Source organism: Erithacus rubecula (assembly GCF_903797595.1).
Source record: "Erithacus rubecula genome assembly, chromosome: 5".
Taxonomy (NCBI): Eukaryota; Metazoa; Chordata; class Aves; order Passeriformes; family Muscicapidae; genus Erithacus; species Erithacus rubecula.
The window spans coordinates 67,754,710-67,778,459 of NC_136687.1; the positions used below are offsets into that span (position 1 = coordinate 67,754,710).

A 23,750-nucleotide genomic window follows, 5' to 3' on the forward strand; every position below is an offset into this window, starting at 1 on the left:
TATCTACACTTGATACACTACTGAGCATTTCTTGACAGCATACTTTCCACTGTTCTCTTCAGGAATACACTTGAAGTCTGTTTCACACAGAAATAGCAGCAGAACACACAAGAGGAAATAAACCCCCATTCCCAGTGCAAGAACAAAGTCCAGCTCTGACTAACTTGCTAAGTTCACTTTGCAAGACACTGCTAGGGCTTTTTCATGCCTTATATCTAACCCTTTGATGCACATCAAGGGATTTATGAGGCAAGAGTGAATGAAAACAAAGCAAGGATCATTTGACAAGTGGCAAACTGGGCCAAGTATTTCAAGCACCAATTTTTCACTTCAGGATCCAAAACACAACATTTAAACAGGCAACCTAAAACCTCTGCAAATTACAAGGTATAATACCCCATACTACAGCAAAAGCTTCATGTTTGCTGTCTCACACCCTGCTACCTTTTAGCCTTCAGAATACCACCTCTGAGGTTTTCAAAATACATGAGCCCATCTCAGTTTCAGGAAAGCTTACTAGGAAAAAATACTCTGATTTGAAACAAATGAAGTTACATGACTTCAAATACAACAGTGGGAATGGATTTTGACTTTCACAAACTAACTACTGAGCCAAAATACAGGGTTCTGCCTTTTCACCTACATGTTTTCAGGTGAAACTGCCACTTAGTACACAGGTTTCAAGGCACTTTAAGCCGCAGATCTTCACTGCATTAATATTGCATTACAGAAAAAATTCCATCCAAGGCTTTACTGAAGCCAAGGTTCTGGCAGTGCCTGTCATTTCTATGGGTCAAACCCTCACCACCACCCCATGTGGATGACATACCCTTGAAGTGTAACTGATGGTTTCCTGGCTCCTTACACAAGACACCATTTTCTTTAGATAAGTATGGGCTCCCTGGTCACTGCAAGGGAAGGCAGACATGGAAGCCAAGTGCAGCAGATGATCAAGTGCCCACTCCATTTCAGCTTTGCAGATTTTGTGTATTTTCCTCAAATCTATTTTCTAAGAGGAACAAGCTGTGTGATTCTCACTTGCCCTACCCTGCTACTACAGCAGCACAGTCACTGCAGACACTGTCTGACAGCACCACCTCTTCCCTGCACGGTGAGGATGGCTCCCACTAACCTGGGATACAATCAGATCCCTTGTCTTCTCAACGTGCACTGACCCTCCCCAAACCAAAACACCTCATTCAGCACAAATCTGAAGTGTGGCAGCTGGAACATCTCAACAGTATCTTCTTTCATTTTATTCCTTTAACTGTACACTCCCTTTCTCTTGCTGCTGCTACAGAAACTAACGAGGGAGAGGAGGAGGGAGGTGAGAGGAGCAGCTTGCTGCTGAAACGGCATAACCCAGTCCCCACGACTGGCACTAGCTGAGTCTCTGCTGCAGGGACACCTGCATTAGGACTGCAGTGTGCTTCTGATGACGAGACAGGTGCTGAGGTATTGGCAGGAAAATTCCCTCTTCTCCTCCGCACGCTGCATTCCCAGCAGCATACACAGCAATAAAAACAGAGGGGCAGGCATGCTGAAAGCCCTAGCTATGAGAAGGTTGTGAAACTACAAGGAATAAAATTCTTTTTCTATTTCAAACCCTCACTCCAAGCACTTGGCACACTTCCACACGAAGCAGATTCATGCATTAACTGGTATTCAGCTGCAACCGTTCATGCGAGAAAAATTTCATGCCAGTGTAAAAATAGCAACACCTCATCCTACTATCATTTTAACTTCCCTGCCCAAATTTCACATTTATGTGGGGGTCAAACAACACAGATTTTAGTCTCTGACATGAATAACAAGATATAAACATCACAATAAAGAAAAAACACTGAAATACATACCCATGCCTCTGAAAGCTGAGCTTCAGACAACACTGCTACATCAACAATATGAAGCTGCCACATTTTCAATGCAAGCCCTCAACACAAGATCTCAACCTGACTCTCTTCCCACCCCTCCCTCAACCTGGACTTTGGATAGAGACCCCTTCTTTTGGAGAAGCTTTGAAAAGAAGTGACCACAGAAGCAAAGCTTTGACAAGTATGAACAACTTGTAGGCAACACCAGAGATGTGGTGGTCTACATCGGAACCACAGACAAACAGCAGCACCTGCAATAAATGTTCCTCCCATGCCACTGCAGAATCCAAGTGAAAACCAGCCCCTGCAAAATACCCAACAACTGAGGGATACTAAAGGGACAGCTTAAGCCTATGCAGGCAGTTTCTGCCACTCTTTGCACGTAACCCATCAAGCATTCCTCACTGTTACATCTATTTAGCAAAGTAAAGGGATCACACAACGATGGAGAGGAGCTTCCCAGAATCACCCTCTTCCCTTATCACCAAAATGCCCAAATGTCACACCTGAACAACTGCAGCCCCCTAAGACTCTCCCTCAGGTAGCTGAGGTAAGCACTACCTAAGCTACTTAACAAATTACTTATAGGGCCACTCAAACCAGAGCTGCCTCGCCAGAGCCCTGGAAAGCTTAGAGGGGTTACGTTCCCTCTGACCCCCCACACTGTGCCACAAGCTCAGTAACAAGAGCTACAGAAAGAGCACTTCAGAGTTTTCCTGAAGGACAGCTCAAGGACTCTAAACTTCCTGGGAAAAGCACACCCCAAGGACCATCACCACAGACTCAGAAAGATCCTTTAACATTACATGACCAGCTCTCATGGATTCAGTAGTGAGAACTAGGGGTGCAAAGATCACAGGCAGTACAGAACAATGTAGCTCTGCAGTAGCTGCTATATGAAGCTGTTTGGACTTGGCCAATTCAGTAATTAAAAACCAGGAAGTACATGAAGCATGACTGTACTCTGAACAGAAGATTTTAGCCTAACCCTAACCTGAAACACACTTGACTCACAGCAACACCAGCATCCCCAACGTGTGCACAGCTGAGAAATGACTGAGGAGTCCTGCTGTGCACTGTTACATCCTATTCCTCACTGCCCTACTTTCAGGGGACTAATTATTCTCTTAAGCCTTGTTTAAGGAAGGTGAGCTCCCAAGAAAGAGAAAATCCTTCTCTAACAGTTGGTCACGTTCCTTTTCCACCGGACTCACCTTTTGCCTTGACTGTCCAAAGATAGATTTGACTAATTCTCAATACAAGACACTTCTAAGCATGCAATGAAGCACCTTGCTGCCCCAACAGACCCACAGCAACCGACTTGGACTCTTGAAGCATCTTCCTTTAAAATGGCACTTAAGGAAAAGGTGAAGACCTAAAAGCAACCCCAAAACCCTAAGCTATTAAAAACACACGTGCATTGTTTCAGTGCTACCTCTACAAGAGTCAAGGCTGAAATCTCAATGATAATTTATTGTCTTTATCACTGACTAACTTGAGGGGGCTTTTCTACACATTTTTTGCCTGCAGAGTCTTCAAAAGTACCTCGAGCTTTCTTCTCACAGTTCACCAAGTAACCATTTCTAAGTCTCACTTAGACTTTGCTTAGACCCTTCACTAACCCTTTGAAAAGGGAGTTTAGAGTAGCTTTGCACAACTAAAGGTGGAACAACTTCTCAGAATACTTTATCTGGAATATTTTCCCCCGTTCCATTTGCCCGGCCTCATGCGCTGTGTCCAAGTTTCAGCTCAGGACTGTGCACACCCATCCATTTCCAGCTGAAACAAGTTGTTTTTCTAAGGACTGTAGCTCAGCACAGCTGAACAATGGCAACACGACATCCCAACTTGTAAGCTGACAAAGGCAGCAGCAATAAAGCTCTGGGCAGACTGAGCTGTGGGGCCTTGCCTTCACCCAGATTTCCTAACAGCAGAGCCCGAGTGTGTCCATGCAGGAGCAGCTCTCTCCCATCTGAGCACATGATCCTTTCTTGCAGAGCAGCCAGCCCTCGGATCAAAGCAGCTCCTCTAGAGCCCGTGCCAAGCAAGCTGCTGAACTTAGCAACCATGCAGATCCAGAGGAAAAAGAGGACAGGCACTTAGAGCTCATCATGTCAGTCACAGGCAAGACCACCCTACCACCCCTCAATCAGAATCATCTATATCCATCCAAAACAAATTTCCCAAAAGGAAGCCTCTGCACAGTGCGTTTTCCCTGACAGAGCATGTTCCATTTTTAAGGTTAAGAAGAGACAGACCACGGACTTATCCAGTCTTCAACAATAAATGCTCTAAATTTTTACACTGAATGTGCCAGAAAGCATTTCTCAGCCAGCACAGACTTTCAGCAACCAGCCTAGTCAGCTTGGCTGCATTCCTCCCGCATCCACAAGTGACTACGGCAGTAGTACAGCAGCTACAATTCCCATAAGGAGCCTGCTCCTGGTTCCTAACTGTTGTCAGATGACTTATTTCTGTCTGTTTCCCAATTCTGATCCTAAAGTCAAACTCATTGTCAAAACAGAGGACAGCTCACATGCTCATTTACACCACAAAGCTTCCCAACAGAAGACAGACCTCCATTCCCTGGAAATTTGACATGCAGACCAGCTATCAAGTCAGCAGCAGCTTTAACAGTATCACAAAGCAAGTAAGTAATCCATGTTTGTCCAGGTATTTTCACCACCACACACAGATCCTGAGATAAACAGAACGGTCAGCTCACAGGACAAGAGAAACAGTGGGATCAGACATAAAGGATTCGGTATCTTGGATGATGAAGTTATCCTGGTTCCTAATGCCCTCTCTAACAGACTCAAACACTGCGTCCTCCCATCTCTAAGCAACTCCTTGCCCTCTCCAAATCTTCCAAGCTCTGTTTGTCCTGGGATGAAGCCCTCCTGACAGCATCTGCAGAACCCACCACCAGCACCCACAGGCACCCGCTGGTGCAGAAGCAGCTGTCCTCAGCTCTGCAGTGATGATGAATCCCAGGCATTCCCATTGTGGGGAAAAGACTCCATAACACCTCGGTTCAGGAAAGCATGATCAACCTTAGTGAATCCAACACACACTTAAAAGATGCTGCAGCACACCAATTTACTACTCAGACTGGATCTGGGGTGCCAAATCTGACACTTCAGATAATTCCTCTTTCCTACCACGAAGTCATTCAGTGACCAGCAAAACTAAAAAAAAAAAAAAACAACAAAAAAAACCAAACCAAAAAAAACCCCAACTTTGCTGCTTCATGGACAAGCTAGCTTTACCTCTGTAGTAGCAGTTACAACAGCAGGTTAACATCAAGCAAGAAGCAAAGACACTCCCTTTTTTTTTTATCCCCTGAAAGGATAATATACCAACCCCAGGGCATGAAAATGGCATTCTGCAGTAGGAGCACAGTGGGTTGAGGAAGCACAGGAAATGAACTGTGGCAAAAAGCACTGTCACACACACTCCCAGGCCCTGTCTGCCCCCCCCTCCATGGAAGCAGGCTGTCTCCTTGCCTGTGCTCAGGAAAACAAAGATCTACTGGGGAGGAAAAGACATGCCAGTGGCAGACATCCATCTCTCCCAGAACTGCAAGTAAGAAAAGCTGTTCTCCTCCCACTGTGGTCTGCCTGCTTTGCTCACTATGCATAACACACACCCCCTGGAGAACTGTGTTTCTCTCCCACAAGACAAGGCATTAAAAGCCTTCAAACAAAATACTGAAAGGACACCTAAGCAGAGTTCCTTCCTCCTTGTTCCTGTGAAATGGAAATCCTCTCAGATTCTCAATTCTGACCCCTCTTGCACACACCCTACCATGTGCATTTCAGGCCCCAGGTCCACAGTCACCCGTAGAACACACAAATTTATTCAATCATTCACTGTGGCCACTGAGCATAAAACACAATGAGCAAGTGGCCTGAGCTGCACAGCACCAGTTGGGTTTCAAACAGAAATAAGTTTGAAGCTGCCCACATGTTTTCTTACACAAATTTGGCAGGCAATCTTTCCCTTCTGTAAGTGGTTTTGGTTGGCTGCTCTTCACAACAGCAAGCAAGTGCTCTGTGCTGAAGGATGAGGCAGCAGAAGGGAAGGAGGACATGTGGAGGAGGGACAGGATGAACACACAAACAGCAACTCTGTTCCAGTCCAACTCAGAATTCCCTTTGGCATGAATGAAACACTGACGTGTGCATGGGCTTCTGCACAGCAATACAGCATCTACTGGTGAGCAGATATGGAAAAAAAATAAAAAAAGCAGGAATGCAAGATCACATTTTTTCATCAAGCAATGCCACGTGTAGCTTGGCTTAGTCAGAGCTTTCCCATCCCATCAGCAATTAAGAGCACCAGTTCACTGAAAGGACACCCTAGGAGAAGGCTCTATCCCTCTCTTCACAGTCTCAAAGCAAAACACAGTTCCAAGGGCTGAAAAATCCCAAGAAATGTGGTTTCCTTGCCTCACAACTCATCTTTCTGAACACCAAGCAGTAGCTCCTCGTCTCAAGCCATGCTACACTAAGTGACTGAGGGACAGGAGATGTGAACACTGATGCACATTAGAAACAAGAAACACAACACAACATGGCAGAAATTATTGTTACTGCAAGGACAGAGTTTTCAAATATTTGTCTAATAATAAAAAAAATGTGCATTTTTATTCCAGCCTCCCCAAAGTTTAGTGAAACTGTGAAACGTTCCAGAATATCAAGGTTGAAGTACCATTTCCCTCACCTTTACTTCCCAAGCCAGGAATCTGCAAAGAGACCATCAAAGTTGCTACTGCCTGAAATTCACCATCACAGCAGAACCTGGAGACTCAGAAATGGCTCCTTAAGGAACAAGGGAGTATCAGGGAAACGGGTTCATCCCAAAAGATCAAACCCTGTGTAAGATTCAGTTTCTGACAAACCACAGAAATCCCTTTTTCTGTAGAACACTTCCTGTGCAGATGACTTTTATCAGAACTTGCTTTTATCCTGCCTCCAGAAGTTCTGCAGCCCACATCCAATTTCACCCATCAGGATCAGGGAGGGGATAGTAGAAACCAGAGGTCCTTAGAGGACATCTACAGTTCTTGTGTAATTATCTTGCTGAAATAATTATTGATATTAAAAATTGCTGATATCCCTCATCATGCAGCATAACCAAGTCCACATATTAAGTAGAGACATTAATAATGTTAACCAAAAATAGTTTGGGAAGATATGACTAGTTAGGTCAAGAGCTTTGAAATTACTTTGAGCTATTCCATTTTAACTCATTTGTATTTATTCCTGTCCTATAAAGTTAAATGAAGACATAGTTGTGCCACTGTCCCAAACCACCAACCATGCTCACACACACAAAAAATGAGCCCAACAAAGGAGTGAAATGAACCAGCTGAATCCTAATGCAGATTTCCTTTCCTTTTTTGGCATTTACCACATAAGTATTTTTTTCAATGAAGGAACCAGTATGGCCTAGTTCACCAATCTTCTCTTACGATGAGAAGTGAAAGGATAAAGTTACAGCAGGAGACAGTTGGATTCAGTATCTGATTAGAATTCCTATTGTTACTGCCTGGGGATCTGAGCACAGAAGGAATTATTTCTAATAATTTCAACTCATTTGGTTAAAATTCTGACAAGCTTGACGGTCCCTGAATTCTTCCTTCAATACAAACTACTGTTAGGCATATCTAATAAATGAGTTGCAATTTTTTTTTGCTCTATTTGGCACACCCAACTGAAAGCTGCAGCATATTGAAAGGACTTGAACAGCTTTTAACATATGGTAAATGAACAGACTTGTGAAGGTAGTTAAAGCAAGACTCAAGTATGACTAAATCCAAATATATCTATTTTTCCCATCTTATTAAAAAAGAGGTTCTATTTTTAAAATGTAAATCAATGTTTAAGGGCAAAGACAGCAAGTTTAAGTGGAGTCTTTGCTTTTTGGTGTTTGCTTCCCATATTAGATATAAACATCATGTGCCAATTTCCTTCGTCACCACCACAATTTCCATTTCTACCCTCTCCTTAATGCTTCCGATCACATCTGTTCCATGAGGATATTTAATTTTATTTATTCCAATTTACATGGCCATTGAGTGACAGAGAACCACTATTTATACCAGTCAGCTCCCTGGATTTCCTTCTTGCAGGATTCTCCTGCCAAGGCAGTGCAACAGGTTGTTTGGAGTGTGGGTTTCAGCTTTAGACCATGTGACTTCCTATCAGTCAACACAGACAGCAAATTCCAGCAAGGAAAAGATCTGAAGGGATTTCAAGCACATGCAGAAAAAAGTAACAAGTACCTTGGCCATGGAAACAACCTCTTTACACATTCCTATGAACATTTAAAGACAGGATGTATGAAGGGGTGGGGAAAAAAGAAAAATATAAATAAATCCACTTGTCTGAAATGTCGCTCTCAATTCTCTCACTGTTTTTCTATTAAGGACTCAATTTGAACCAAGAGCTTAAATGATGAAGAGCCTGGGTGCAAAGGGATCTTTGCTGATCAACTGATCCCACCTGCCAGTCAAGCCCTTGGCTAAGACTTCCCAGTTAGCAAGATCCTCAATGGCAGACACAACCACTGAATGATACTGACCTTTCAAACACAGTTACCTAGTAAGAAGTTAGTTACTTAGAGGTTTATCGCACAATAATTTCATTTTCATATTACTGTTACTGCAAAAGACAAAACAATAAAGCATAAATAACAAGAATGGCTTCAAATTATACCACTAAGTCTGCAACCTCTTCCTGCAAGTCAAGAAGAAATAGCTTAAGACTCAGAGAAATTCCATCTACGAGATTCTCTGTCTCATTTGTCACACAAAGGAACCCAGAACCGCTCCCTGCTCTGCACAACACTAGGAAAAGTAACAGAAACCCAAGACAGTATTTACTTTTCTAGGAAGATTCAACACATGCTTGTTCCAAGCCCTTTGCCTCCAGTCACAGGAAAAACAGGCAGAGGAGGCAGTAGGAAGCAGAGAGCAGTTCCAAGGAAATCACCTTCCCACGGTTTGTTTGGAAGCACTGGACAAGGAAGGAGCCCTTGGGAGCCACCCAAACTTTAGTGCCAGGAAGTTTTCTTCTGGTCCAGTATGGGTGTCTCAGTGCTGTGTGGTTTGTGGGAGGATTGCTGCTTCTCCTCCTCATACTACAGCCTTGGACACGAACATCAGCTTCCAATATCCATCTGCTGGGGCTGGGACTAGATGTGGCCCTGACTTGGTGCTCCTACAAAAGGGATACTGCAGCAGGGCTCCAACTCAGAAATAATGCATGGAGAGGCTGTCCCCACGACCTGAGAACAACTGGAACCCAGCTGGATATAGAGCTGGACCCCAGTGGGGAATGAGACTTCCACAGAACCCTGTCAGTCCCTCTAACTCAGGATATTCTATGATGGAAATCACCAGGAAATACTGGACTACAGAGCAGCCAACACCAACTTCATACGGGCAAACTCTTTGTAAAGACATGAACCAGGTAAAAGTAAACCAGACAAGATTAGTAAGAGACACTGTGAGAAAGGAAACAGGGAAAGGATTAGCCTGTTTAAGAGCTGGAACGTGGGAAAGCTACTAATGCCCAAACACTGCAATATAATGCTGATTTTAATCTTCAGACTAAGAGACTACAATGTTTATAAATATTAAAAGACTTGGGCTGTTAAAGAGAAGAAAAATTGCATTGCAGAGGCCTCCCTGATCTCTGAAGTGCACTGTAGACACGACTCTGCCCCTCAATGTTTGCTCTCCCTTCCAGCAGTGTTTCATGGAGCACCTGTGTGCTCACACAGGGCAGTCTCTGCTCTGTGGAAATCTTGTGGTCACCACCTGAACTGTGCTCTGCTGTCCTCACTGTGCTTCAGCTAGACAATCCAAGGTGCAACACCTGATCCTTTCATATTACCTCACCTCTTACCTTCACCATTGCAGCTGCACACAAAGCAGCTTAAATTATCCCCATGATTCCCATACAAATTCAAATGAAAAAACCCTCCCTGTATCACAGTAACAAAGTTTTTCTCACAGTGATTTTGAGTTTCAGTTCAAAGGTGGAAGACACCTACTTTAAGCCAGAAAGCTGAAGGACATAAAAATACTTAGTAAGGACATAAAGCAAGTACCACGTGTGGGCCTGTGCTAGACCCCAGTCTGTCTCCCTAAAACCAGCACAAATGAGCTTTCAAAGAACCTGAAGGTCAGAGCAAATGGCTGCTGCTCTTGAAAAGTCTCAAATCACAGGGAACATAAATTCACCTCTCCACTGTCATGAGCTTCCTAAGTGGATTTCTGAGCTATGAGCCTGAGTTCAGTGCACAACATGGACCATCATATCCTCATCTCTCAGGACTGAACTTACCTCCTTTTCTCCCACCCAACAGAGTGCTTATCTAGACTAACTCAAGCATCAGAAACACAACTACAGATTTAAACTATACTGGACTCTTCTGTAACCCAATTGGCCCTTCATTGGCACGCACAAGCCAAAATCTGAAAGCTTAAACCAACAGAAAAAGCCTTGTGTCAGTAAAGTCACACATCAACAAACATACATGGTCAGGATACAGGAGCAGAAGAACCAAGTGAACAGAAGCTAACTGCAGGTTAACCCCACAGTGCTGAAATTTTATTCACCTGTATTCCCACACAAAGCCCTCAACGCCAGATTCAAGTGACAGAGCCAAGACAACTCTGCCCTGCTAGCAGCACAGCCAGCTCCACTTCTGCACCAAGTGCACCTTCTCTGAAGGTGGCCTAAGCACTGGGCAGCCAGGATGCTGTGTGAAATTCTCTGGGCTGACAGCCATGTCTGCCTCCAGCTGCATTAAACTGGCTGAAGACTTATTTTTGTTTCATCATTCCCAAGTGATTTTGGCCCCAGAAGCAGCCCTTGCAGTGAGGACCTCTAATACCACCTGAACCTAGGTCTCTTTGGTAACTGAATATAACCAGCACACTACAGAAAACATCTTGTTTTCTGGCTTTAAATTATAACCAGCTTAGAGGGAAAACGTTCTTGAAGATTTTATGAAGAGGCAAGGTCTGATGATCATTCCAAATTTAACTAAATACTAAGCAGTACCAATTATTTTGAGAACAGCAGAGATGACAGATCCTGCTGCCCAAACAAGAGCAGCTCTCTCCATCTCCACACTGCTGTCTTTGAATGAGCACCAGCAACTGCTTCATGGGAGAAAAAAAAAAAGCCCTGAAATGGGAAAATAAGACACCCACTGTAAACAGACTGTTTGAAGAACTGAACAACAGAAATAAGTTAAGAGGGAACTACAAATTGTACTTCTGGACCTGTCCTGGAACACAAGTACATGGCAGTTGTGAACAGACTGCATTGCCACCAGAGTACCTGAGAGATTCATGAACAGACCCAGCCACACCTCACACTCATCTAAAGCCACACAAGCCATGCCTGATTACTGACCATGTTTGTTACCTGGATCCAGCTGGTGTTGAGAACAGGAAGTGAATGTGTGACAAAATTACCTAAAGAAAAGCCACCACATCCCACTGAGAAGCAAGATGTAATTGTTCAGTTCACACAACAATCCAAATTCTGTTCTACTGACAAAATTAACTTCCCAAGTGCTCTTCCAAACCAGACTACGGATAAGCACCATGTACTTCATTAATCTGACAAACTATGAAGCTGCATATGGCAACTGTGGTTAAAATAAAGAACAAAAAAAGAAAAACCTTTCAGTATGCAATGAGGCAAGTGAAGTACTGAAATATTTATTTGATGGCACAAAGCCCAGTCCACGACTGCTCTTTCAACCTCCCCACACAAACCCAGCCACACACAGAGATATTGGTGAAAATGTCTTGCTCACGCCTGTGCCAGTTTATTCAGCACAGAGTGAACAGCTGAGTTAATATTCTGGATGTAATTAGGCTAAACAGTTCGTAAGTCCACACAGAAGTCAATACCAAGTATTTCTACAGATGGAAAATTTTGGGGCAGCCTAGGTGTGGCTACTACAGAAAAAGCCTATAGGACAAGCACCAGTGGAAGCACTATTTTGTCAGAATTCTGACAGCAGCTAATAAGGTTGCAGTTTCTTGTTACAATAAAGAATGCATGCAAATATTTTGACAAGTCACCTGGCAATGAAATCATGTTTTTGCTTGGAAAACCTGAAAAACCACAGGAACAAGAAAAAGGTATTTCATAAAATGGTTTGGAAGCTCATCTTGTTCCAGCCCCTGCCATGGGCAGGGACACCTTCCACTATCCCAGGTTGCTCCAGCTGCTGTTCAACCTGCCCTTGGACACTTCCAGGGATGGGGCAGCCACAGCTTCTCTGGGCACCCTGTGCCAGGGAACATTTCCTTGAACTACTACAGTGATCATAACCTGTAGCAGACCTGTTTCACTCTATGATTTTGGTTTCTTGGCTGGCCTCTCCACTTCTAGCTTACCCTCGCAGGAAAGGATAATGTCATTTATTTCATAATAAATTACTGCTGCAGAGGGAGATGTACTTCTGTAGAGGAAGCAAGAACAGGCTACATTTAGACAATTGGAAATGCAGTAAGAGAAATTACATACTGCACAAACGTGCCTCTCTGCTCTGCTGAGACCCCACGGTGAATCCTGCCCCCCACCTCTGTGATCCCAGCACAGGAAGGTCAGAGCTGCTGGACAGAGTCCAGAGGAGGCCACCAAGGTGATGACAGGGATGGAGCCCCTTTGCTATGAACAAAGGCTGAGAGAACTGGGATTGCTCATCTTGGAAGAAAAAAGACTCCAGGGTGACCCAACTGCAGCCTTCCAGCACCTGAAGGGAACTTGCAGGAAGAAGGAGACACTACTTACAAGAGTGTGTAGTGACAGGACAAGGAGGAATGGGTTCAAATTGATCGAGAGTAGATTTAGATACCAGGAAGAAATCCCTCCCTGTGAGGGTGATGTGGCCCTGGCACAGGGTGCCCAGAGAAGCTGTGGCTGCCCCTGGATCCCTGCAAGTGCCCAAGGCCAGACTGGACAGGGCTTGGAGCGACCCGAGACAGTGGAAGGGGTCCCTGTCTGTGGCACAGGGCTGGAATAAGATGATCTTCAGGGTCCTTTCCAACCCAAGCCATTCTGTGATTCCATGATCCTATCAAACGGAAACACCGGCAACAAAGATTAAAGGAGACAGAGTTATGGCAGGCAGTGGCCGAAATACCCGGTTATGTGACCGCAATGTCACCCCCAGGGGTGCGTGTCCCGCACCCCTCCCGGCGAGGGGGGCGCGCCGGTGCCCGGCCCCGCTCGCCCCGGCCCCAGCGAGCGCCGCAGCCTCAACGGCCGGGGCCGGGGGCCGGCCCCGAGGCGCCCCGCGATCCGCGGGCCCCCTTTGTTCGTGCCCCGGCCGTACCTCCAGGATGTCCTCCAGCACGTACGCCTCCATCGCGGCCGCCCGCGCCCCGCCTCACCGCGCCGCCGCCATGCCCCGCCGCCCCCTCCCTCACGGCCGGGCCCCCCCCGCCGGCGGCACGGGAACAGGAAATGGACCGTTCCACCCCGCGCGCCCGGCGCCTACCACCCGCGCGCGGAGGGGGGGTCGCGCCGCTCCCAACGCCCGCCCCGCCGCGCTGGGAAACAGCAGAACTCAACGGGAGAAAGCCCCAGCACAACCAGCCCGTTTTACGTGACCCTGGATCATTTCACCTCCTTCCCCGCCGTGAACTCGCAGAATCCCCAGCCGTGGGTGAGGCAGATCCGTGCCATGCCGGATAGTTTCTGTGCTATGACCTGTCACACCGCAACCTCCGAACCTGTTTCGCAGAGCCGCTGGGGCTGCCCTCACCCTCCTCCTCCAGCCAGCTCCCTGCCGGCAGCATTCCAGACACGCTGTGACAGCGACAGGAAAAGCACCGACCGCACGGAGCAAGGTGGAGACAAGGGAGCTCTGGGGAACACCATCCTCTCCTCACACACTTCCTGCTTAAGCCAAACATCCCATGGACCAGAAGATGCTATCCTACATAATTCCATAACCCTAAGAGATAGTGACACCAATTCTCTACGCAGCAGGTCAAAATCACTGAGCAATCACATCTGCAGCTCTCAAAATAACTCATTTTCCAGTAGAAAACATGCAGCATAATAAATCTTGTCAACCCACAAAAATCTCCTCTCTCGTGATGCCATTTTAGCCGAGCACGAAGGATTCCATCGGCCAAAGGAATCAAATTCACGTTTTTACTTGAAGAAACACTCACTGTAATCACTTAGTTTAATCAAGGCTATCTTTTCCCAAAAAATACTAACTGTTAAAACACGCATCTAACAGCAAGAATATTCTTACCTGGATTTAAAAAGAAGGCTAGACTGGCTAGTAACACCACAAACAGAAATTCCAGTTGATCATTATAAATTTTAGGCATAGCTACATTCTTCCACTTAAAATTGTTATTTAACCACCAAAAAAGGAATTACATCCTACTCACCTATTACAAAGCCTCTCATTTTACACAAACTCATTTTTCCACTTTAGGGAACACCCCAGCTTTTAGAGGGTTTTACAAGAACTAAGGCAAGGAAGAAGCACAGAAAATATTCCGTGTAGTCAGGCTTTCAGGATAGCATTCCTAACATCTCCAGCAGCCCCTGCAACTGTTGCCCTGCACATGAAATCCAGCAGTAAGGCACAAACATTAGCCCAAGTACAAAGCTGTCCCTGACAGCTTGAAGGATTTCTTTGTGTATATATAAAAAAGGAAAAAACCAGCCACCACCTCCCACATAACACTCATGTCTCAAAAGACAAGTTATTCAGTCTTCTGAGCCTCAGAGAGAATTAACAGATACCTTATATCACACACAGACACAAAAAAAAGAGGCTTAAAACACACAACTTAGCACGGAGCTATAGATACTTCACACATGACACCCCATTTTCAAATGCAAAGACAGAATTACACAGGAACAAAAGCAGCTGTCTGCTCCACACAGGGCAAACTGAACAGCATCATCTCCTCCAGCTCTGCAAAACAAGCTCCAGATTTTCAGGAGAAGGAGGAACACAATCACCTTCAGAGCTGAATCCTTTCCCACTCTGCTTGGTAAACTAGAGAGCCCTGTCTGCAGCAGCATCACTCCAGTTACAAAGCCCAGCCCAAGGAATAATTCAGTGCTTCCCTTACACCATGAGAGACACAGGGACTTGGGTTCTTCATGTGAGCCAGGAGGGCAGTGAAAAACCCTCCTGGCACTGAAATCAAGCCACCCTCAACATTGGTTTGAGGGCAGCAAACAAAGCATTCCACATTTCACACTCAACACCCAATCCTTCCTCCTCTCCCCTAGCCCACCTTCATCTGCAGCTCTCTGGTGCTGGATTAAAAAGAAGCACTTGTTTGCAAAATGAGATCTCATACTTTCTTTCATACTTCAAAAATATTTACAGCACAGAATACCAAAGTCTAAAAAGCTCTTAATGTTTTACTGAAGATCTCATAGTGGGGTAAAGGCTTTAACACATGCTTCCATTCTATTCCTGAAAAATAAATTAAAAAAAAACTTTCTAGTGGAAAACAAAAAATAATATTAATACCCCTTGTGATGAATTTATTTTGTATTTCTACTGCCTGTTTTTGGCTTTTACACACAGGTCAGGAAATACATCCTCAATTCTGCACAGGTAAACCTGTTTCTTCCTCACTTTCAAGTCCAGCTCTAGGAATTACTTGAACAGGTTGATTAGAAAAGATAAAACACATTATCTCCTCAAAACATCTCAGCTCCTACTGGAGAGCTAATGATCTTTATTTAGCATTATGCTGAAGGGCATGATCCACTCAGTGCCCTCATTTATTACCACTCACAGCTACAAATCTGCCTTTTCTCCCCTAAAACCACACAGCTGCCCGGGCTGGGTCCATGCATCACGTCCCTTACACTCTGTGAGCCTAAAACACACAAAAGATCCCTTCTGCTCCCCACACAGAGGGGGGAGAGGGAACATCTGAAGTGCAGCTTGAGGAGACAGTACCCAGAAGTCATGTTTGAAGCCAGAATTAAGACAAGGGAAATCCTGAGAACAGCAGGGCTAGGGATGGGTACAGAGCAAGGCTGCTCCCTGCACAGCACTGGTACCAATGTGGAAATGACCAAGGGAGAATAAAAAGCTCCACAAGAACACAGCTGCCCATGCAGAGCAGAGCTGCACACGCTCAAGAGCTCACAGAGAGTTTTTAGGAAGATCTTTCACTCCACCCTTGCAGGACCACACAAGCCAACAGGAATTTGGAACTGGCATCACGTCACCCTGAAGCACAAGCATTTCACCCATTGATCCGAGACAGATTCTGGCACCCAGAAATGTGAGCATTGAACAATTGATCAGACAATTCCCACTCTTATATCACAAAAGCACATTGTTATCTATTTCCAGCTGATCGAGCAGTACTGGTCACCAACTGTCCCAAAGCATATAAACACACTTTTTTTGTGTGTTTTCACAGCCACAGAGCACAGTGTCAAGGTTGGGATATTCAAACCGTGTCCCATGCAGCTACTAACACCTTATTCAGCAAAATCATGAGGTCCATGAATTACTAAAAAAAAAAAGATACCATTCTGAGAAGAAAAAAAGGAGAGTTGAAGATAGGCCCTCAATACAGAACCAATTATCAGTTACACCATTTAGCAGGCATTCCTAATATTTCCCTTTCCAGAAATGGTACACAGCCAGACAGAAGCCGAAGGTTCCTGAGACAGTTAAGAACAAAAACCAGAGTGGGTTTGCAGCCCAAATTTAGTGACATTCTGATTCTCTGCTAGAGTGCCAAGGGGCAAAACCCCACCACTGTCACACAGAATACCTTGAAAAGTGAGAGACCTATCACAATGAAAACTTCAAACAAGATACACTTACACACAAGATGAGTATTTCATATTAATCAGAAATACCCTTGAAATCAGAAAACTCAGTTAATTTAGCAAGGGAAAAATTCCATCATTAAAACCCTCAAATGACCAAGTCTGCTCTTCTAACATGCAACAAAAAACCATTACAAGATACAGGAGCAGTTGTTAACATACAAAGAACAAACAAACAAACAACAAAAAAAAAACAAAAAAACAAAAAAACAAAAAAACCTCAGTGCAAGAAATATCCACATAGGTTTTTTCAAAGGCTGCTTCAAACTTGTGCTGGGGCAATTTTTCCATTTTTGAGGTGATGATACTCCCACCTACGTTCATTTTGCTGGACTGAATCCAGTTCTTCATATCTTCTCTTAGAACAAAAACAATCTTTCAAAACCCTTTACAACTAAGCCAGAACTGAGTGTTTCCCCAAACAGACACCCCTAAGGGGATTCACTGCTCCAGATAAATGCATTAGGATTTATCAATCTTCATTAGGAACTACAGCCCATAACTTGCACCTCTCCAAAACATCATGTAACCACCAAGACACTAAAAACCACCTTCTCTGCTATTTCTTGTATCCTGTTTTCTAAATACAAAAATCTTGTTATGCCCCAAAAGCATCATCTCTGCTCTGTGGCAGTTTGCATCAGCCACCACTTGGTGCAATTTTTAAGTTGTCTTAGCTCTATGTCAATACAAAACAAAATGAGTTTTAAACCTTCTGTTTCAGGTTCCAGAGAGATTCATCCAACTCCTGCTTTTAGATCCTTGGTGGTTACAGAACAAGAAGTCAGTCCAAACCCAAAACCAAACCTCAAGCACCACCTCAAGTCATGACCCCATCTGTTTTTTCTATTTTCACATTGTAATATTGGTTTCTTTTACTACACTTCTTGCTGAGGTCACAGCTCTGCAGTTGATAGCCTGACTAAATTTCCCACGTCCTTCAGGCAGGTGCTTTAGTGAATTTCAAATAAAGAGCCCTGCTTCCTTCCTTTCATTTTCATTATTGGGGTGGGGATGTGCAGGGATGATGGGCTTTAACCTGAGAAATACTGAATACATGCTTTTATTGCAACTTCTTTTATTCCCTCAACCTTATAATTCAATGTCTCTCCCTGAGCATTTCAGACTTTCCTGCCAAAAGCTGCACTGGAGCTTTCACATGAGTTCTACAGTCACAAGATGATCCTTGCTGCCCATTCTCATTATCACACCCCCCTTGATTCAGTCCCGTTATCTCCCACAGACAAGGCAACTTTGATAACAAAGCCACATATTTTTCTTCTCTAACAACCATGTAACAACTTGTTTTGACCATCCAAGACGATTTCCCACTCAAAAACTAATTTTTCTGCCAAGACAGATCTTCCATTTCTCTCCAGTCTATTCTTCCCTTGGCCTAGGGCAGCAGCAAGGCATTCCAGACCCTTCTGAGATATTCAGTGTTTTCTGTTCAGTTAGTGTTACTCCTTTTGATCCAGAGACAAAGCTGGAAAGGATGGAATTCTATTTCTTGAGATCTAGGCTTTCCACAGCTGCAGGGAAACTAGAATCTGGAAAAGGTGTCTGACTGAACTACCTTTGAAAGCACCACAATTACACATCCTGAGGTTTTTTTATGTCCATCTACATACAAGACTGCCTAACACCAGAGGTTTCGAGACTGAGTGTGAAATACTAGGATACTTACAACCTGTCTGATGGAGCAACTTCCCCAATTCCCTTCAGAAAACTCTCTTCTGCTCTGCTCTCCCTACACAGAAGCACCACGCTGCAAGAAGCTGACCTGGCAGCTGGCATGAACTGTCAGGATGTGCTGGGATCAGGGAACACAAGGAAGGACTCCATGCCCAGAGAAACCTTCTCAAAGAGGTGGAGACCTCCCAGAAATAGCTGGGGAATTAGGAATGTCAGCACTCTAGCTGCATTACCATTTCATAAATGATTTCTCATTCAAGGGTCAATAAAAACAGGTGATTAAGTCCATAAGTGAATTAAGAGTTAGCACCATCATGCCAGGAGGCTAAGAGAAACACAAAGATTTACCAACAGATCATACAAGCTCAGCCAAAAAGCACTCAGTTTACAGAACTTTTCCCAGGAACCTGAAGACAGGGAATGTCAAAACCAAGCTCTGTCTGGAGGGAGACTGCAACACTCTGGTCAAGAATCATGAGCTCATCGTCTTCACTCTATCAGCAGCCCCTTATTGTTACACCATCCATCTTGAGACAGAAGCTAGAGGCACAATACAAAAACATTCCTGCATTTATCTTCATTTATCTCTGCCTAAATGCATCTGACACCTGAGCAGAGTTTTAGAGCCCAGCAAGCAAGCAGCATGCTGGCACAGAGACACAAACCCTGCTCACAGGCAGGAGCCCTCTGCCCGCTCAGTGCTTACATCAGCCCTATTGTCTTGGATTTCAGCTCCCCAAGGCAAACCTAAGCATGGAAAAAGGAGCAAAGGAAGCACCTTTACTCATCCACAGCACTGCCCTGAAGACAAACTGAACTACAGCATCCCTAAAAAACCACCGTGTGAAGAATGCTCCTATGATTTCACTATGGAGGAACTGCACAATGCAAATCCAAATGTACCCGACTAAAGGTGAAAAAGGGACACAAAATTACACAAGAACTCTGAAAGGGCTTTTTGGCAGAAGTGGAAGATTACTGGTGGACATTTTTGTCTAAGGGAAGCTTTCTATAAGAAATCTTCCTTTAAGTTATCCATAGAGTAAACCCAGTAAGTTTTCAAAGTAAGGACTTTGAACTTGGGACATGGAAGATTCTTCCTCAACCAAATGAACTTCTATTCCTTTCTCATTCCACATGTGAAACACTGGGGACAGAAAAGCTGTGTGTAAGGAAGCAGCATGTAAGGAAGCAACATTCATACACCTCTCAAATCCTAAGGCAGGTACTAATCCAAGATAGCTCCGTATTAGAACATGAAAATTTGACAGCAAGTTCTTACAAAGTTCAAGTGCAGACATGTTCCGTGCCAAGAATTAGGAAACCTTAAACCAATTGAGTGAATATTAAATCAAGTATTTTCACATCAAATTCTAATTCAGGACCTGCTGGATTGGGATGTCCCTGTCTTCCTTTTCCTTTTCCTGACTGTGAACAAGATGGTTGTTTCAAGAGCTCTATACTCAGCTTGTTCATAATGAATTTGGACTTGGTTAATACAAGATTCTGAAACCTATTCCAAAAGCAGGAGCCATAACAATGCACCTGATGTTCTTTCTTTTACAAAACTCTCTATAATCACAGTTACTCAGCTGGCATCTTCAAATTCACTGACTAAAATGGCTGGAAAACCTACTCCATCCATTGACAGCAACATCAAGCCTGGAATTTAACAGAGCAAGCTGTTGGATGAGGCTGAAGAAGGAAAACCACATCAACTGAACACCAAATGAGATACTAACGTGATCTCTGTTTTCGTGTAACAGGGCTGGTCATTTCCTTTTCCATCTGAGGTTACCTGGAAGATCACAAACTGGGGATACACAGCACAGCTCCCAGTATTTACTACCAGTGTAGCTGCACCAGCTGCCAAACAGACTCACTTCCAGCTGAATATTGGAGTTCAACACCTCCTGCTCCCCATCTCTGCTTTGCTGGGCCTTCAGAAATAAAATCACATGTTCAGTTTATCTCACATTACCAGAAGATACATTTACCTTGCAAACACTCCCCCTCAGTTCAAGACGTGCTCGCAGCAAGAGAATGATTTTAGCCTAAGACTAACTCTAAAGGTGCCCAAGAGACCAAACAAAAAAACCTTAAACCTTCCTCAGCAGCATGGCTAAACCCCTCCCTGCCCCAGCAGGCAAGCTGAGCTCCCCTGTCAACCCAACACACCCCTCCCACAGAAAAACTTCTTCCCCTCCACCACATTTAAATTATACCACACACACAGAGCCTGACAGAATGATTTACAATGACCAAGTGTAATAAAGGCTGTGGAATTAGACAAAAACTTTTTAAAAAACTAAGTATCTTCTGTACTGGGTGGACAATACTTTAGTAATGAAATCAATTGTTTGAGTTATTTCTATAAACAAGTATTCTAAAGGTTTTTGGAAAGGCTGTGTGCTCTATAACAGCCAATTCTGGATTACAGTGAAAGCCACCATCAAAGACATCTGCCTTTGTTGATAACATTATGGCAATTTTTTTTTTTAAATAAAGTTCATTGAGAGTTGCACTGGTAACCTTACTTCAAGTCTCATTTGCTCAAGGAAGTGCTTATTGGGTGTTGCTACTTCACACACTTCCTCAAAACCAGTAAATTATTATTAGTGTAAGATTTTTCTAGGCCTAACTGAGGTTTTGGCCATACTCTGATGTGACTAAACAGTGCTGGGACACAACAGCCCACAAAGTGCTCCACAGCACAGGAGGAATTAGCATCCACATCAACTTTCATAACAAGCACAGCCCTTCCATCACACTGTGTCATTCTCTAACCTAAGCACTTCTGCAGAATCCAGCAGTGGCACAGGTACTAGCATGTTCCTAACACTCACCTCAACTTAAAAACACTAATAAAGACACTAGTAGAATTTTTCTGCACTTTAGCAAAAAAAAGTTTGCCCTGTATTTTTCCCAGAGGAGTTCCTTGATGGAGCTGATTCTCCACAAAAATACCAGCATGCTGTTATGCCAGCTTTCACTTCTGTCAGGGACAGAGATGGACAGAAGGCATATGTTCATCCATGGAGCAGACTAACATTTAAAGCACTTGTTTTTTCCTTTAAACCAGCTTGGCTTTTTGTGTTATGATTACAGTCAGTCTCTAAAGTGATTCCTTTGCTGCATTGCACTAAATGACACAAAAGTGATGGTGATAAACCACCAAGCAGCAGCATTTAAACAAAATCCTGCTTAATTCCTCTTTCTCCCTATCCTTAATACAACACTTTCAAGAACTTGAACAAATACCAGAGACAAAACTAAGAAGTGGAGTCCTCAGAAACCAAGGGGATGTTTTCTGTGCAGGGATTTAAATGAATTACCCACCGAAAGAGGCAGTGCTCACCCTCCTCCCTGCCTGAGTTCCTGCTCTTCGCTGTGTCAGCACAAGCTCCTGTGCCTGACAAACTGGATCCAGGAACCGATCAACTGGAAATGTGTTTTTTCTCTTACTGAGGTTTTTTTTTTCAACCACATCATTTCCCAAGTGGCTGGGAGGAGTACTGAACGCCTTTTTTTCTTCCCCTTCCTCCAAGCCCAACTCCCCCAACCTCAGTGGGATTAGCACCCACGCTGATGCAGGGGCTGAGCAGCACTGAGCACTTGAGGGAAAAAACTAAGTCATATCATGACTTGAAAATTTCAGCTTCATTAAAGCATTGTTCCCCATTCTGTGGAGGAGAACAATTCACACCTGCAGAACAGTACCAAGAGGAAAATTCCACTGGCAAAGCATTTCAGGACAAGACTGAACAGAAGACATGAATACCTGAAGTTTGGAAATGGGAAAGCTCCAGGACAGGAAAACACGTGAGTCACCTGCCAGACACAGATGCTCAAGGGAGCTCCAGCTTCTCCTTCCAGTGTTTAGATTTTTTCTTGTGTGTAGGAAGAACTGGGAGGTACAGCTGGGAGGATGTGAGCGACCTTCCTCCTCTTATCTCTGAATCATTCCCTGCCCCAGAGGGGGGGTTTCAGATACTCCCCTTCTGCTCCAGGGATTGTAGCCCCCAAACCTGCTCCTGCACAGCTGGACAGATGTGCAGACTCAGAACAATTCCTTCTACATCTGCACGAGGGAAAGCCGACCTGAGACCAAAGATGAGGCAGCCCCCTAAGCAGCAGTCTGAACTTGCACTACTGTGTGCAAGATGTCCTCAGTTTTAACCTAAAAAATAAAGAATCTAGACACTTTTTGATTGTGTCACATTGAACCTGAGGAGAATGGGAGCCAAAACCCCAAACTGATATTCTAAACAGCAATATTTCATCATATTTCCTAATGTTCCAACCTCTTTCTAGTTCTATTTTCTAGCTCTGAGCAGCTGCTTATTTGGACACATTATGCACTCCTGATGATTAATACTACATAAGATATTGGGGTGGGGCAAGGAAAAACATAAAATCAAAGTTTAATGCTGCTCATTTCATAGAATATGCCATTATGCTATGGGAATTTGAGGATGCAGGTAAAGCACAGAAGAGGAATGCCTCCTATATATCTAACACCAGTAATTTGGATTTGCCAAAAACTGCTTTGGGTAACGCCAACAAAATCATCCTAATGACAACATCCAGCCTAAAAGAAAACACTGCAAGCACAAACAAGGATGTATTAAAGACATGCTTGGCTTTGTGGCTGATTTCCAGCCTGGTGTACAACTATTACCCCATGTGAAAATAAGGTGACACAAGAGTTAAGTAATACCTCCATGTGGCTTTAGCTCTTTGCACAGTCATGAGCTTAGGATGGCCTGTGGGGGATAACCTGGCTGAAAAACATCTGGAATATGAGATAACCTCTCCCAGTACCGATTAACACAAAGCACTGTTTCGTGGAAACAGAGGAAATGCTGCCCTTCATTGGTCAACAATGGATTTTTTTTTTTCTCCAGAATTCCTGTGGACACTGCACAATGACTGGATGGAGGTCACCAGAATTCCCACACTACCACCAAGACATACTGATATTCACAGGTAACTTCATATTAAAGAAGACTTTTCCCCCCAAGTTCACATGTTATCTGAATAACCTTACCCAAACCATCTGCCAGCATTAGTCCTTCCTTACCAATGGTTTTCTTACTCAACAGATGAAAAGTTATGGACATGACAAAAGAAGTCCCACACAGGTGCAGAAGCCCTACAGACACAGCACATCTTCAGGATGTCATTTCATTTGAGTCACCTGCAAAGCCACACCATCAAGGAACCAGAAGCACAGCATTTCAGAAAGAAACACACAATGTCTGCCATGGACTCTGCTCAGCTGGCCTGAAGATGC

General features: G+C 44.2%; 1 protein-coding gene across 4 annotated transcripts in view; it reads right to left on the reverse strand.

The window, feature by feature from the left end:
* ANKRD17 (ankyrin repeat domain 17) overlaps nucleotides 1-23,750 on the reverse strand; it is a 68,282-nt gene that overhangs the window by 38,766 nt on the left and 5,766 nt on the right. Inside the window, exon 1 of one of the 4 annotated variants that reach the window (XM_079306345.1) lies at nucleotides 13,251-13,371. The exons of the other annotated variants lie outside the window; for them this stretch is intronic. Within the exon in view, the coding sequence (XP_079162471.1) occupies nucleotides 13,251-13,283 (33 nt within the window). The 5' untranslated portion in view covers nucleotides 13,284-13,371. Of the gene's footprint in view, nucleotides 1-13,250; nucleotides 13,372-23,750 lie in introns of those variants that run through there. 4 annotated transcript variants of the gene reach the window in all.